At 33.9% G+C, this 12,892-nt stretch overlaps 2 protein-coding genes across 2 annotated transcripts; both read left to right on the top strand.

Moving 5' to 3' along the window:
• The first annotated feature begins 1,544 nt into the window (after nucleotides 1-1,544).
• LOC11420055 (probable receptor-like serine/threonine-protein kinase At4g34500) lies at nucleotides 1,545-5,351 on the top strand. The gene is made up of 7 exons (XM_003606850.4): nucleotides 1,545-2,322; nucleotides 3,540-3,644; nucleotides 3,753-3,875; nucleotides 4,075-4,245; nucleotides 4,343-4,472; nucleotides 4,563-4,772; nucleotides 4,997-5,351. Exons 1-7 carry the CDS (start codon nucleotides 1,802-1,804, stop codon nucleotides 5,108-5,110), a joined length of 1,374 nt encoding a protein of 457 aa, XP_003606898.1. The 5' UTR covers nucleotides 1,545-1,801; the 3' UTR covers nucleotides 5,111-5,351.
• Nucleotides 5,352-7,423: 2,072 nt separating this feature from the next.
• Nucleotides 7,424-11,854, top strand: LOC11420054 (cyclase-associated protein 1). Its single transcript, XM_003606849.4, has 10 exons — nucleotides 7,424-7,879; nucleotides 8,658-8,826; nucleotides 8,905-8,969; nucleotides 9,427-9,736; nucleotides 9,814-9,961; nucleotides 10,078-10,187; nucleotides 10,278-10,333; nucleotides 10,434-10,490; nucleotides 10,692-10,835; nucleotides 11,320-11,854. Exons 1-10 carry the CDS (start codon nucleotides 7,607-7,609, stop codon nucleotides 11,404-11,406), a joined length of 1,419 nt encoding a protein of 472 aa, XP_003606897.1. The 5' UTR covers nucleotides 7,424-7,606; the 3' UTR covers nucleotides 11,407-11,854.
• Nucleotides 11,855-12,892: the final 1,038 nt, after the last annotated feature.

Here is a 12,892-nt window from a genome sequence, read left to right as displayed (position 1 = left end):
ATTCTGTCAAACTAAAAGGACCTAATTGAAACTTTCGAAACTTGAGAATTCTGTCAAATTAAAAGGACCAAAAATGGTATTTGGCCAATTATATACAATAAAATATAAGGTACAAGTTAAGGAGTTAAGAAAATAATTAAAAGACAAATTTTATATTAAAAATTCTAAGATATTAATCACACAATTTCCAAAAAAAATACTTCAATACATTTAGTTTTTGAACTTATGTCATAAAAATACAAGTTATCATTTCGCTAAAATACTTATAGTACAAAGTGAAACATAATGTTACAAGAGTAGTGCTAGCAACGCTCTCTTTTCAACACCCTCCTTAACACTCATTTTTTTTTATTGGTTTAAATCAATATGAGTCTTACACTTTTGAAATGGATTCCACTTAAAATGGTAAAACATACATTAATTTTATCCAATAAGAAAGTAAGTGTTAAAGAAAGTATTTAAAAGAGAGTGACCATATCATTCCTTATGTTACAATTGCGTAAAAAAAAGCATAATGTTACAATTTTCTTGTCGTAAGTATCAGGCCCGACCTTAGGGGTGCGCAAGCAGCTCAACCAAGCCGGGCCTCCAAAACCTATGGGCCCCAATAAAATAAATTAAGTCTAATGCCACACCCCACTTAAATAAATAAAAATATATGTTACTTCTTTTTCTTTCTTTGGTACACGTTTGAATTTTTTCTAGACTGTAATTCTCCTTTGGACATAAATCTGATGCTACCAAACCACCTCCAATTTATATAATCATTCAATCAGTCAATTTAGAAAGCTGCTTCAATAAAAAGAATCACAACGATCATTTATTTTTTGGATAAACCATTTGTTTCCCCTTTCCCACAACGGAGGAATGATAAATTCAAACGACACTTTTAGGTAAATTTCACCTCTCTTTTACTTAATTCTTTTTTTATTTCTTTTCATGTTTAGAAATTCTTCTAATTCTGATTTTTTTAATGAAGTTTAGCTACACAAAAAATTATGTTTTTATTTTAGGGAGCCTATTTTAAAAAGAGAGTCGAACCTCCTATTTCATAGGAACGACATTATAATCTTTAAAGAATATGAAATTTGTCGGATTAGTCTCATAAATATATGAAAAATTCGTTAATTTAGTCACTATTAGCTTGCCCCTATTTTAAATTTTAGAGATTGTTTAATACAAGATTTTATAATAAGAGATATTTATATAAGGAGTTGAATTGGAGAAAAAAAATTACAAAACAATTCCTAAAAAAGTAAATTACAAAAACGTGTGTATGTGTTGTTTTTAACAGAAATATTTTATAAGTAATGATGACGTACATTAATTAATTTCAAATGGACCATAATAAAACCATGCAATAATACAACCGTCCTAATTACCCCACAACGCACACCATCACAAAGTCTCCTCCATTAATACATTTTCATCATTTTAGTACACCTTATAATCAATCCCTACCCATCAACACCATACATCAATGTTATGACACAACACTCACCTAGTGAGCGAGTGAGAGTGGCAAATCTCGTAATATTACTATGGTCCCACTTCAAAGTCCAAACCCAGTAAACAACAACGACCAAGCCACCATCCTTATAACTTTCGTTTGTTTTTCTTTCTCACTTGTTTTTTTAGTATCCGTTGAAACACCACTTCCACTCTTTCCCCTTACCTTTTTCAATGCTTAAAACTAATTTTCCAAAACACATTAAACAATGTCACACACCTAGAATTAATTAACTCATACACATATATTTCACAAAACGTTAGTAAGTTCAAAACAACCTTACTGAAAATAATGTCAGAGTCTACAACCACATCATCAACTTCTCTTATGAGTTTCAAGGTACTTATTTTAGCAGGTATTTTCCTTATCATTGTGATAATCATTGTGCTTTTAATATACCTCTGCTTTCGCGGGAGCAGAAAGAAGAGGAAGATGTTGCCGAAGCTGCATAGCTCCGGCAGCACTCCTCTAGTTTCAAAGGAGATATCAATGGTTAAGGAAATTGATCTCACGCGCTCGTCTGAAAAGCAGACGAGGATTGAGATTATTGAAGATCATGACGAGGTTGGTCCGAAGAAGGAGGCGGAGATTATGGTTGAAATTGGAGGGGTGAGGAAAGGTGACGGTGGGGGCCATATGATGGAGGATCCAAATATAGGGTGGGGTAGGTGGTATAGTCTGAAGGAAGTGGAAATGGCGACACGTGGATTTGAGGAAGGGAATGTTATTGGAGAAGGTGGGTATGGGGTTGTGTATAGAGGTGTTTTGCAAGATGGTTGTGTTGTGGCAGTCAAGAATCTTCACAATAACAAGTATGTTGTGTTACTTTCTTGAATTAATTTCACTTGTCTAATATTCACGTTTACCTACACTTCTTGCTGTACCTGTTCTTTTTCTGTACTTGTTTGTCTATGCATGTGAAAAGAGCTGTTGTTTCCAAATATAAATGTGAAATTTCTTTATTAGGAATGAACATGTGGTATTTCATGTGAATTTCATTTCAATGTCATATTACCATAAATTTATGTGACATGTTAAATTCATGTATATTATGCATTTTATCACCTTGAGATGCAAACATATATGTTTATATAACTTTTACTTCATAAATTTCATATGCAATTTAATCGTTGGTAATGTGACATTGATGTGAGATCCTCTCATGTGGTACTTAGAAGACAAGACCACACATTTATTTAGCATTATCAAGTCGTAGCCTCTAACTATATTGGGAATTGATCTTCTCGTGTTACACGAGGATCCATTGAAATCCCCACCATCCATCGATAAAGAGAATCTTGGAAAAAGAGGTTTTTAAGGGTTGAGATTGAAAAACATGAGAAAAAAATTGAGAGAATACATTCTCAACTCAACTATATCAGTTATAATAGAGATAAGAGATAATCTTGATTGATGCAATACAAGTTCAAGAGTGTATTTGCCAAATTTGAAAAATTTAGAAACTATTTTAACCCAGGCCCGCATTTTCGATGAACAATTTACGATGATTTTATTGACTTATGTAAGATTGCTTTTTCTTTTATCTATATTATTCATAATTGTTGTTTTAACTTTGTCTCCACAAAAGATAGCATCTTAATCATGTGAAAACTTTAATTTAAAAAATAGCAAAAAAGTACTTTTGTCTTGATGGAAGTTACATAGTAAACTAGATCGTTTTGTATGTTTTAACTCGTATAAGTACTTTTGCCTTGCTGTTTAGGGAACATGACTACCACTTCTATTACTAATTTAATAACTTCATATTACATTCTTTAAACAACAGTATCTTACCTTTGTTACTTTAACATTTAAATTGTCTTTAGCCAAATCTTAAGGGTCCATAATAAATTAAGAAGTATTGTTAGAACAATGCAAAAAGTCTGTTACATGGTCGTACCTATACAAGTTTATGTTAATGTTCCTGACATAATGCAACACATCTTTACTAAGTTGTTTTACTGCTAAGCCTTTCTGTCACATGCTTATCCTATTGAAATTCGTGTGCATTCCTGTACCGTGACTCTAGGGGTCAAGCTGAGAAAGAGTTTAAGGTGGAGGTTGAAGCCATTGGCAAAGTAAGGCATAAGAATTTAGTTCGATTAGTAGGATATTGTGCAGAAGGTGCTCGAAGGTACTGTTCTGTTTACATTGCCATTATTCTTTACACTTGAGGTGTTTCAGCGTTGAAAGTTAGGAATTCCACTAAACTTTTTTATTGGCCTTTTTACTGATAATTCAGGATGCTTGTTTATGAATATGTTGAGAACGGAAATTTGGAGCAATGGCTGCATGGTAATGTAGGGCCAACTAGCCCCTTGACATGGGATATTCGAATGAAGATTGCCATTGGGACTGCAAAAGGGTGTGTAATTTAATGTTTATTGAATTTTTCATGTCAAGGTTCACTTGATTTCCTTTAAATGGATTATATCATGTTTGTCAAGTGAAATATTTATGTGCTATATTTTCTCTAATAAAAGTTACCATGGTCCATGATTGTTCAATTTATTTCATCTTAATGTTGTTTATAAAAATTCAAATGTTTCTGCAATATGAAACAGGCTAACCTATTTGCATGAAGGCTTAGAACCCAAAGTTGTGCACCGAGATATAAAATCAAGTAACATCCTTTTGGACAAAAATTGGAATGCCAAAGTTTCAGATTTTGGCCTTGCCAAGCTCTTAGGATCTGAGAAAACACATGTAACCACGCGTGTAATGGGAACATTTGGGTAATTAGTTCATTCTCAAGAACTTGAGTTTATTTGCAGCTTATATTCTTATATTGAAGTGGATGATATAATTATTCTTAACAATAAATTTATGCAGATATGTTTCGCCTGAGTACGCAAGCACAGGTATGCTTAATGAGCGTAGCGATGTTTATAGTTTTGGAGTTCTACTCATGGAAATAATCACAGGAAGAAGCCCTATTGATTATTCAAGACCACCTGGAGAGGTTATTTCAGGAATTTTGTTGAGATGTTTAATTTGTGCACTTCATGAACATATTGGAGTCTAACCTTTGTATTTGTTTGATGCGCTTCAGATGAATTTGGTTGATTGGTTTAAGGCAATGGTATCAAGTCGTCGCAGCGACGAGCTAGTCGATCCTTTGATTGAGACTCCACCTTCTCCAAGAGCTCTGAAGCGAGTTTTACTGATTTGCCTACGCTGTATAGACTTGGATGTCATCAAGCGACCGAAGATGGGTCAAATTGTTCATATGCTTGAGTCCGACGATTTCCCCTTTCGTTCTGTAAGCTCTATGCTTCAAGTTCAATCACTCTTTCTCTCATAGGAGACAATTGTTGTATAGTAGGTCTAAATGAATTTTGTTCATATATAATGGTTATTGTGGAACAAAATTCATTTAAATTATGCACATACACATCTCTCTTATAAAAACAGTACATTTCGGTTAAGCACAGTTTAATTGCTACTTCAATTTCCTCAAATGACCAATTTTAACCTGTTAAACAGGAGCTACGTACAATTAGGGACAAAGATTATGTACCTTCTCAAGCAGATGTTTCGATCAAAGTTCCATATCAACGAAAGCATACAGAACCTGCAGAAAAATCAACGTGTAGATGATTGGTTGTAATTGGTTATGCAACTAAGATAATCAAATTTATATGTTTTTATTATGATTTTCATTATGTTTTGAACAAGGCGTGAGTCATTGTGCATATCTTATAGAGAATTGTTACATCCTTTAGGTCATTAATTACATTATTTGTTGTATAATGTATTGCTTGTGGGAACTGGGAAGTGAGAGGAGGCTTGTAAATATGTATCTCTATATCAATTTTATTTGTCTGCATGTTGATATCTATTCAGTAAGAAGTTAGTGGAAAATTTAAGAGCTCAAGAGAAAATGAATGAACTGAACTGAACTCATATTATTGATTCAGAAAATGATGACCAGATTCAGATACAATTGAAGGAATACTCCCCTAGAGCCCTGCTAAGCTAAGGCCATATTTACATCAAATAACTGTCACTAAAAACAGAATGAACAACAGAACTAACAAATTGAATAACTTTATAAAAGTTGACTGAATATGCAATAAATATGAAAGTTAACATGAATTTACAATGAATAAAAGGTTAGTTCATGCTTGGCAACATTAGACAACACTGCAGGTGAATCTTCCTAGCCAATTTTCTATGTCAAGCACGCTGCAAAGCTTTTTTGTTTTGCCATCACCTTGTAAATTCACAAAAGGATAGCAAACTCAACATTCAACAATGATAGCTCCTCTCCATTTGACATGGAACCCAAATATGAATCATGGTTTTCTTTAGCTGTCATTCATGACTTCCCTGCTACTACAAGCATGCTTCACTGCAAGAGAAATAATTGTCTTTCTGGTCTATAGTACTGGTAATTATTAACCCTGCATAATGGAGTAGAAGGCTGGGAAGCATTTTGTTGCATCTGAAATGTACATCAATTGCAGATTTGTAGTATGTTAAATTTTGTGGAGATGTTTAAGGTAGTTGATATCTCTTCCATGGTAAGTGTTTATATGGCCTTGGTACCATGCAATTTGAAAATCCCTATCATAATAATGCACTTAGGAGAGCCATTAACTTTAATTATCCCCTGTGAACAGAAATGTGACTGTTATAACTATGACTATGCATGCTTAAGTGGAAAACAATAAGCATACTTTGATAGTTAATCAACAACCACCAAAATAATATCAAACCGTTTATTATTTTGGTAGTGCAATAACAAAACCAATGCTCAAACTCAAATCAATCTAAGTATGTTTAGGGGGTATCTCTAGATTCCAACAGCTTGTCTTGAAAATTCTTGAACCGTTTTCTTCACTCTCAAATAGATATTATCAACCAACCTCCTACCATTTCTATAATTAGCCCAAATAAACAAGCCCCTTAAAAGAGTACTATGTAGTAAATCTTACTGAATGATAGGAATCCATAAAAGTATAATAGAATGTCGTGTTATAGAGAGAACTACAGTCTAGAATAGTTACACTTTCTTAATTAAGTCTGATATAATGTATAACTCCTTGTAAGTAGAGTAATGTTGATTCTCTTCATGACTTCATGTACTTGGCTTAAGTCTACAGATTTTGGTTTAGAGACCAAAACCTGTAATGCCAATTCTTTGCTGCACTGGATAAGAATAAACAACTTTATTTTAGGAGCCATTTTTGTAAAAAACCTCAAAATCTCATCAAGCAATGGTCAGAGGTAGATATACATTCCAATATTTTGACCCAGTATTAGGCAAAGTTAGTCCATAATTAAAATAACCAAAACATTCTGATCATTATCGTACGCCAAAATATCATCAATGAACACTAACAAATACTCACTTTCTTAAACATGTCTTTCATATGAAAGGTATGGTAAAATACTCAATACTTATAATGGTCTTTCGCGTATGAGTTATCATTATAGAAGTATATTTTCGCATTCAAACTTATTTATGTTCAGCTATTCAATTGAACTTAGAAGATGATAAACTTCTTCTCATCATTAGAAAATTCCCCATGACTAGTATGAGACAATAATTAACCATCAATTTAATCATTATACTATAATTTTCTCTCTAATTTAGTCCCTAAACTCTATTCCTAAATATAATCAAAGTCTCTAACGGATGTATATCATATAATGCATGGACTAAGAGAGAGAGATAGTTGATAACTAAATTTGTGATTTATAGTAAGAATAAATTTTATAAAATTGTTAGACGTCTCCCAAAAAAGGAGACATAAATTAACCTTAAACAAAAAAAACATACTGTATTATCCAATTAAATTCCTCCAAAAAACAAAATATCCATTCTAGACAGTGCCATAAATATGTGTTTATGAAGAGCCTTGTTAGGTAATTGCCCTATCCATGACTATATGCGCTTAACGTGACACGTGTGGCGCCAAAAAATTCTTTTGAGCATCTTCTCAAATAAAAAAACACAAACAAGTACACACAACACAACGCACAAAGTAAGATAGATAAAGTGCTTTTCCTTCGTTAAAGAATTAACGGATTCAAAATCTGAAGTGGTACCAGATCTGTGTCATTTCATTTCTCTGCCACTGAATCATCATGGATGAAACTCTCATAAAGCGATTGGAATCGGCGGTAACACGCTTAGAAGCATTATCCACCGGAATCCACCATTCCTCTTCGGCGTCCGACGCCTCCGATGCGGCTTCCGATCCATCCGTTGTTGCATTCGTCGATCTGATCGACCAATACGTCAGTAGGCTTTCGAAAGCTGCCGATATTATTGGTGGACAGGTGCTGGATGTCACCAATAGGGTAAAAGAAGCTTTTTCTGTTCAGAAAGAGCTTTTGATTAAGCTCAAACAAACTCAGGTTCGTTGTTTTCTGTGCCGATTTTTTATTTTGTTTATTTTCTTTTTTGATTCATGGATTTGTATTTCGCATGTCACATTGTCAATGATAATGACATTGCTTTTGCGTGTTATTTTTTTGTTTTGTTGAGTTATATAGATACTTTGTTAATGGTGGTGGAATTGAATCTAATATGGACTGAGCTGAATGTGATGGATTTTGTGAATTTGTTGCATTTTATACATGTTATTTTCGGTGAATTTGTGGATATTTTGGATGTAGAATGATTTGGGGAAGTCTAATAGAGAATCAAGCAAACAGATGGAAAGAAATAAAAAATAGTCATTTTAGTTGTTAGAAAGAATGCAAATGGACTAATGTTGTTGAGCATTTGGGGTTGCCATCTTTCTGGAAGTTATCTTTTGTTCTTCTTTCATGATTGTGTAATTTTACTGTTAAATTTGTGTTTCTCTGAATGAATGTACTATGTTCTCATTTGGGTTAGTTTTTAGGAGGAAAAACACTGATGATGGAAAAATATAATGTTTAAAAAATGAGATTTTGAAATTGGGTTTGTGAGATCATTGTAAGTAATATAGACCATAGTGAGGTACCACTTGGTGGAATTAATGTTAGGGATTGATTATAGTTAGGATAAAAGCACATAGATACACCTCTGCTTCTCGCTCTTCAACTATGTCATAGGCAACCGGGTGTTTGATATTGCTCATAGCCTCATACTTAAAGTTTTGATGTTCTTTGGAGTGTATATCCTGACATATCATCATCCATTTTGCAGAAACCTGACCCTGCTGGGCTGGCGGAATTTCTGAAACCATTGAATGAAGTGATCATGAAAGCTTCTTCATTGACTGAAGGAAGGAGATCTGATTTTTTTAATCACTTGAAGGCTGCTGTAGACAGTCTCTCAGCTCTAGCATGGATTGCATTTACTGGGAAGGATTGTGGTAAGTGCATGGCGATTCTTTTATAGGATGAATCTTTATCTTTTGGCGTCTTATGACTCTTTTGTTTTTTTTCTCAAGGTATGAGTATGCCCATTGCACATGTGGAAGAAAGTTGGCAAATGGCTGAGTTTTATAGCAACAAGGTACTCTTATGCTAGATGCTTGTTGATTCGTCTTGAATAACTTTCATGATGCCCTATAAGATGAAAACATGGAGTTCCATGCAAATGATGGGTTTTCTTCCTTGACATTTTTATTAATTCAATGGTGTTGTTATATCTTGCATCAAAAATAGTTTCAAATTACTTCAAAATGCATGTATATCCCCATCTTGAGTTACATCAGCTTAATAGCTGAGAAAAGACATGAATGATGACTAACATTCTTGATACTTATATGCTTAGACACAATAATTGTGATTTTGGAAACTTGATATGCAATTTGCATATGCTAACTTTTTTAAATACAGAATCTTGTGTACTTATCTTGCACTAGCATGCTAGAGTCGTAAACTTTTCCTTGCACTTTCCTATCTCGTATTGCGTACTATTTGAGGAGTAAAGGATACTGATATTTCCTTACTTTTATTGTGATGATCAGGTACTTGTAGAGTACAGAAACAAAGACCCAAACCATGTTGAGTGGGTCAAAGCTCTGAAAGAGTTGTATCTACCTGGTTTGAGGGATTATGTGAAGAGCTTTCATCCTTTAGGCCCTGTATGGAGTCAAACTGGAAAAGTATTTGCTCCATCAAAAGTTAATGCTTCTGCTGCACCTGCTGCACCTTCTGCCCCTCCTCCTCCGCCTGCGTCTCTCTTTAGTTCTGAATCATCTCAGGCTTCATCTTCTAAACCAAAAGTGGGGATGTCCGCTGTTTTTCAAGAGATTGGCACAGGAAATGTCACAGCAGGTAGATTATTCTTATTCTTACTCTTATTTTCTTGATTGAATATTCAAAATTAATTAAGTGTAAACTTTAACTGATAGGTCTGAGAAAGGTTACGGATGATATGAAGACTAAGAATCGTGCAGATAGATCTGGAGTTGTTGGCAATTCTGTAAAAGAAAGTCAAGCTGCTCCACGTGCATTTTCTAAAGTAGGACCTCCAAAGTTAGAACTTCAAATGGGCCGCAAGTAAGTTTATACATGCATTTGTGCTTTATTTGCTATGATGTATATGTATATTAAATTCAAATGTCAACAATTTTATTATTCCGTATCCTTTACCTAATTATTCCCTGCTGCTGTAGGTGGGTTGTTGAGAATCAAATTGACCAGAAAAGCTTGGTCATTGAAGATTGTGATTCAAAGCAGTCTGTATATGTTTATGGATGTAAAAACTCTGTGTTGCAGATTCAAGGTTAGTCATAATTATATTGCGTGCTTCTTTCGGCGTTTGCTATCCAACTTATCACTTCAGTGACCAAATCATGCTAAACAATATTTGCAGGCAAGGTCAACAATATAACTATTGACAATTGCAAAAAGACGGGAGTTGTATTTAAGGTTCGCGGGACATGATAATTAGAGATTTGATGATATTAGATAATGAAATCATTTCTTGTAGATAAAAATGCAAATTCATTTTTTTGGTTTTATAATGTAGGATGTTGTTGCAGCTTTTGAGGTCGTAAACAGTAATGGGGTTGAGGTTCAATGCCAGGTACGGTCTTGATTCACAACAAATTCTAGGCATGTCCAATTCAATCTTTATATTATTTTGCCCAATATTTTGCTAGCAGTACTGTCTTTCTTGCTGATTTATAACTGATGAGGTGAAAAAGATAAGGATTTAATAATAGATACATACTTGATACATCAGATATGATTTACATGAACTTATGCTTGCTTTCACATATAATAGGGTTCTGCTCCTACAATTTCGGTGGACAATACTTCTGGCTGCCAAATATATCTGAGCAAAGACTCATTAGAAACATCCATATCTACAGCAAAGTCCAGTGAGATCAATGTATTAGTTCCAAATGTTGAGTCTGATGGTGATTGGGTATGTTTTCACATTCCATTTCTATATTTAATACTGCAAGGTTTGGTTTTTCTGTTGTCTGCGTCCTATAATCTACCAATCGCAAATTTAGCTTGTCATCATCTAAACATGAGTGCTTTCAATTTTAATAGTGCCTTGCCTCTTTCCCCCCTAATTTCTTGAAGGCAAATTTGATGCCTTAACCATTGAATATTGTAAAAGGCTTGTGTTGCTGGTATTGCTTTTTTTAATGCAACTCAACTTAAGAGTCTTGCTTCCCACCTCAATCTGTACTGTGCGCTATATGAATTTGCTTATCTATCATACTATGCCTCATATAGCAGTGGATGGGATCCATCTATATTGAGTATTGACAATCTTATTTACATCAGTTTAAAATTATGTGTGGCGTACCAGCAATTCTGGTCATAAATTAGTTTGAATTAGTGAAATAGGGAATTTAAGTGATATAAATTCCAAATTTCAACCTCGTCTTCTGTTTCAGGTGGAACATTCTTTACCACAACAGTACATTCATTTATTCAAGGAAGGCCGTTTTGAAACAACTCCAGCTTCTCACTCTGGAGGTTAAATTGATTGGCAATTGAGAGTTTCTTATCATTTTTATATCATCTTTCTTTGGATTGCTGTGGGAGTGCCTTCAATTCCTTGTTTCTCTGATTCATTTACTAATACAATCATACATATATATTTGTTTACCACTCTTTCTTGACTGCATGTGCTTGTTATTTTTCCGATGGCTTGTTGAACCATCGGAAACATCCATATTTTTTTTGGGGTGTGTGTCAGAGTTTTGATTCTGCTCGAGCTTTTTCTTTTGTTCGTTGCATTATGCAATTGAACTATTAGGTTTTAGAGGACCCATATATTTATCTTGATATCTTGGTTTGATTCTCAAAGTTTTGCATATTTTTGAGCACTGAACAATGATTTACTTGATGATTTCTGAAAATTGTTTTTCCGTCTGTTTGAGTATAATTATTACCCCAGTTTGTAACGAGAAAATAACGAGTTGATGATGGGCGTTCTTGGCTTCTGCCTACATCTTAATAAATAACTAGGATATATAATATATCCAAACTCAAATTTTAATTATAGTTTAGCGTTAACAATTGCTTTTGCTGTTGCTCAAGTTTTTCTTTTTGTATACCAGTTTGCAGTTGCGCAAGTTTGTTGGAACTCTATATTTTTAACTTTTATGAGTGTATTCCCTCATAGATATGCTGATTATTAGTTTATTAATTAATTCCCCCATATATTTAACTTAGTGTAGGTACCCTTGTGGATTGATAAGTGTCATGTTACATGTAAAAATATATAATTTTTGAAGTTTGAAAGTGTATAAATAACATTGGTATATAATATAGAACATGGAATCATGTAAATAGCATCAATCAGTATGATTCTTTTTGAAACATAATCAGTATGATTCTTAACATAAGCAATATCACAGCATCGCCTTGAAATTCGGAAACCAAGACTTCAGAAAATGATAATATCTTTACCAGAGTGAACTTTGAACTGATGGCAAAAAGCTTTAACGCGGTGACATGTATTGAAGAACAGTGCTCAATATTTTCATTGTAGTTGGTATTGAAATGAGGTATCTTGTTGACATTCAATTGAATCTGTATTTTCAAATAAATATTTTAGCTACGTCATGAAACTTATGATAATATGTACTCACGGAATACTTGGGAACTCACCATAATTTTTTATCTGAGGTGGGCCTCAAATGGTGATTAGAACATAGCCGAGGACGACGACTCGACATCTCTGGTGGAGGTGGTGCACTTGCAAATATTTTAACGTTGAAGTCAATGAGAAATTTGAGTTATTGAGGGGAAGAAAGCAATGATGAATATAGGCGAAGTAAAGAGCAGAGGGGGGCGGTGAGCCGTAAAGAGCAGAGGAGGGCGGTGAGCCGTAAAAGGGTAGAATGAGAAAGGCAGACATTTGATCCGTTTTAAGTGTATGCTTGAGATCCCGGTGAAGGAGGGACACCTATTATTTTACTAATGTACATTAGAAAAGAATTGTTTGAATATATTAGCTTG

Source organism: Medicago truncatula, chromosome 4 (assembly GCF_003473485.1).
Source record: "Medicago truncatula cultivar Jemalong A17 chromosome 4, MtrunA17r5.0-ANR, whole genome shotgun sequence".
In the NCBI taxonomy this organism is placed as follows: domain Eukaryota; kingdom Viridiplantae; phylum Streptophyta; class Magnoliopsida; order Fabales; family Fabaceae; genus Medicago; species Medicago truncatula.
This window is presented reverse-complemented; position numbering and strand designations above follow the sequence as displayed.

What these genes read in the sequence shown, in the direction of transcription:
- LOC11420055 (XM_003606850.4), top strand. Translation starts at nt 1,802, where the DNA reads ATGTCAGAGTCTACAACCACATCATCAACTTCTCTTATGAGTTTCAAG. An exon ending in AAGAATCTTCACAATAACAA is followed by an intron (nt 2,323 to 3,539) that starts GTATGTTGTGTT and finishes CCGTGACTCTAG; the next exon opens with GGGTCAAGCTGAGAAAGAGT. An exon ending in TGTGCAGAAGGTGCTCGAAG is followed by an intron (nt 3,645 to 3,752) that starts GTACTGTTCTGT and finishes CTGATAATTCAG; the next exon opens with GATGCTTGTTTATGAATATG.
- LOC11420054 (XM_003606849.4), top strand. Translation starts at nt 7,607, where the DNA reads ATGGATGAAACTCTCATAAAGCGATTGGAATCGGCGGTAACACGCTTA. An exon ending in ATTTACTGGGAAGGATTGTG is followed by an intron (nt 8,827 to 8,904) that starts GTAAGTGCATGG and finishes TTTTTTCTCAAG; the next exon opens with GTATGAGTATGCCCATTGCA. An exon ending in CTGAGTTTTATAGCAACAAG is followed by an intron (nt 8,970 to 9,426) that starts GTACTCTTATGC and finishes TGTGATGATCAG; the next exon opens with GTACTTGTAGAGTACAGAAA.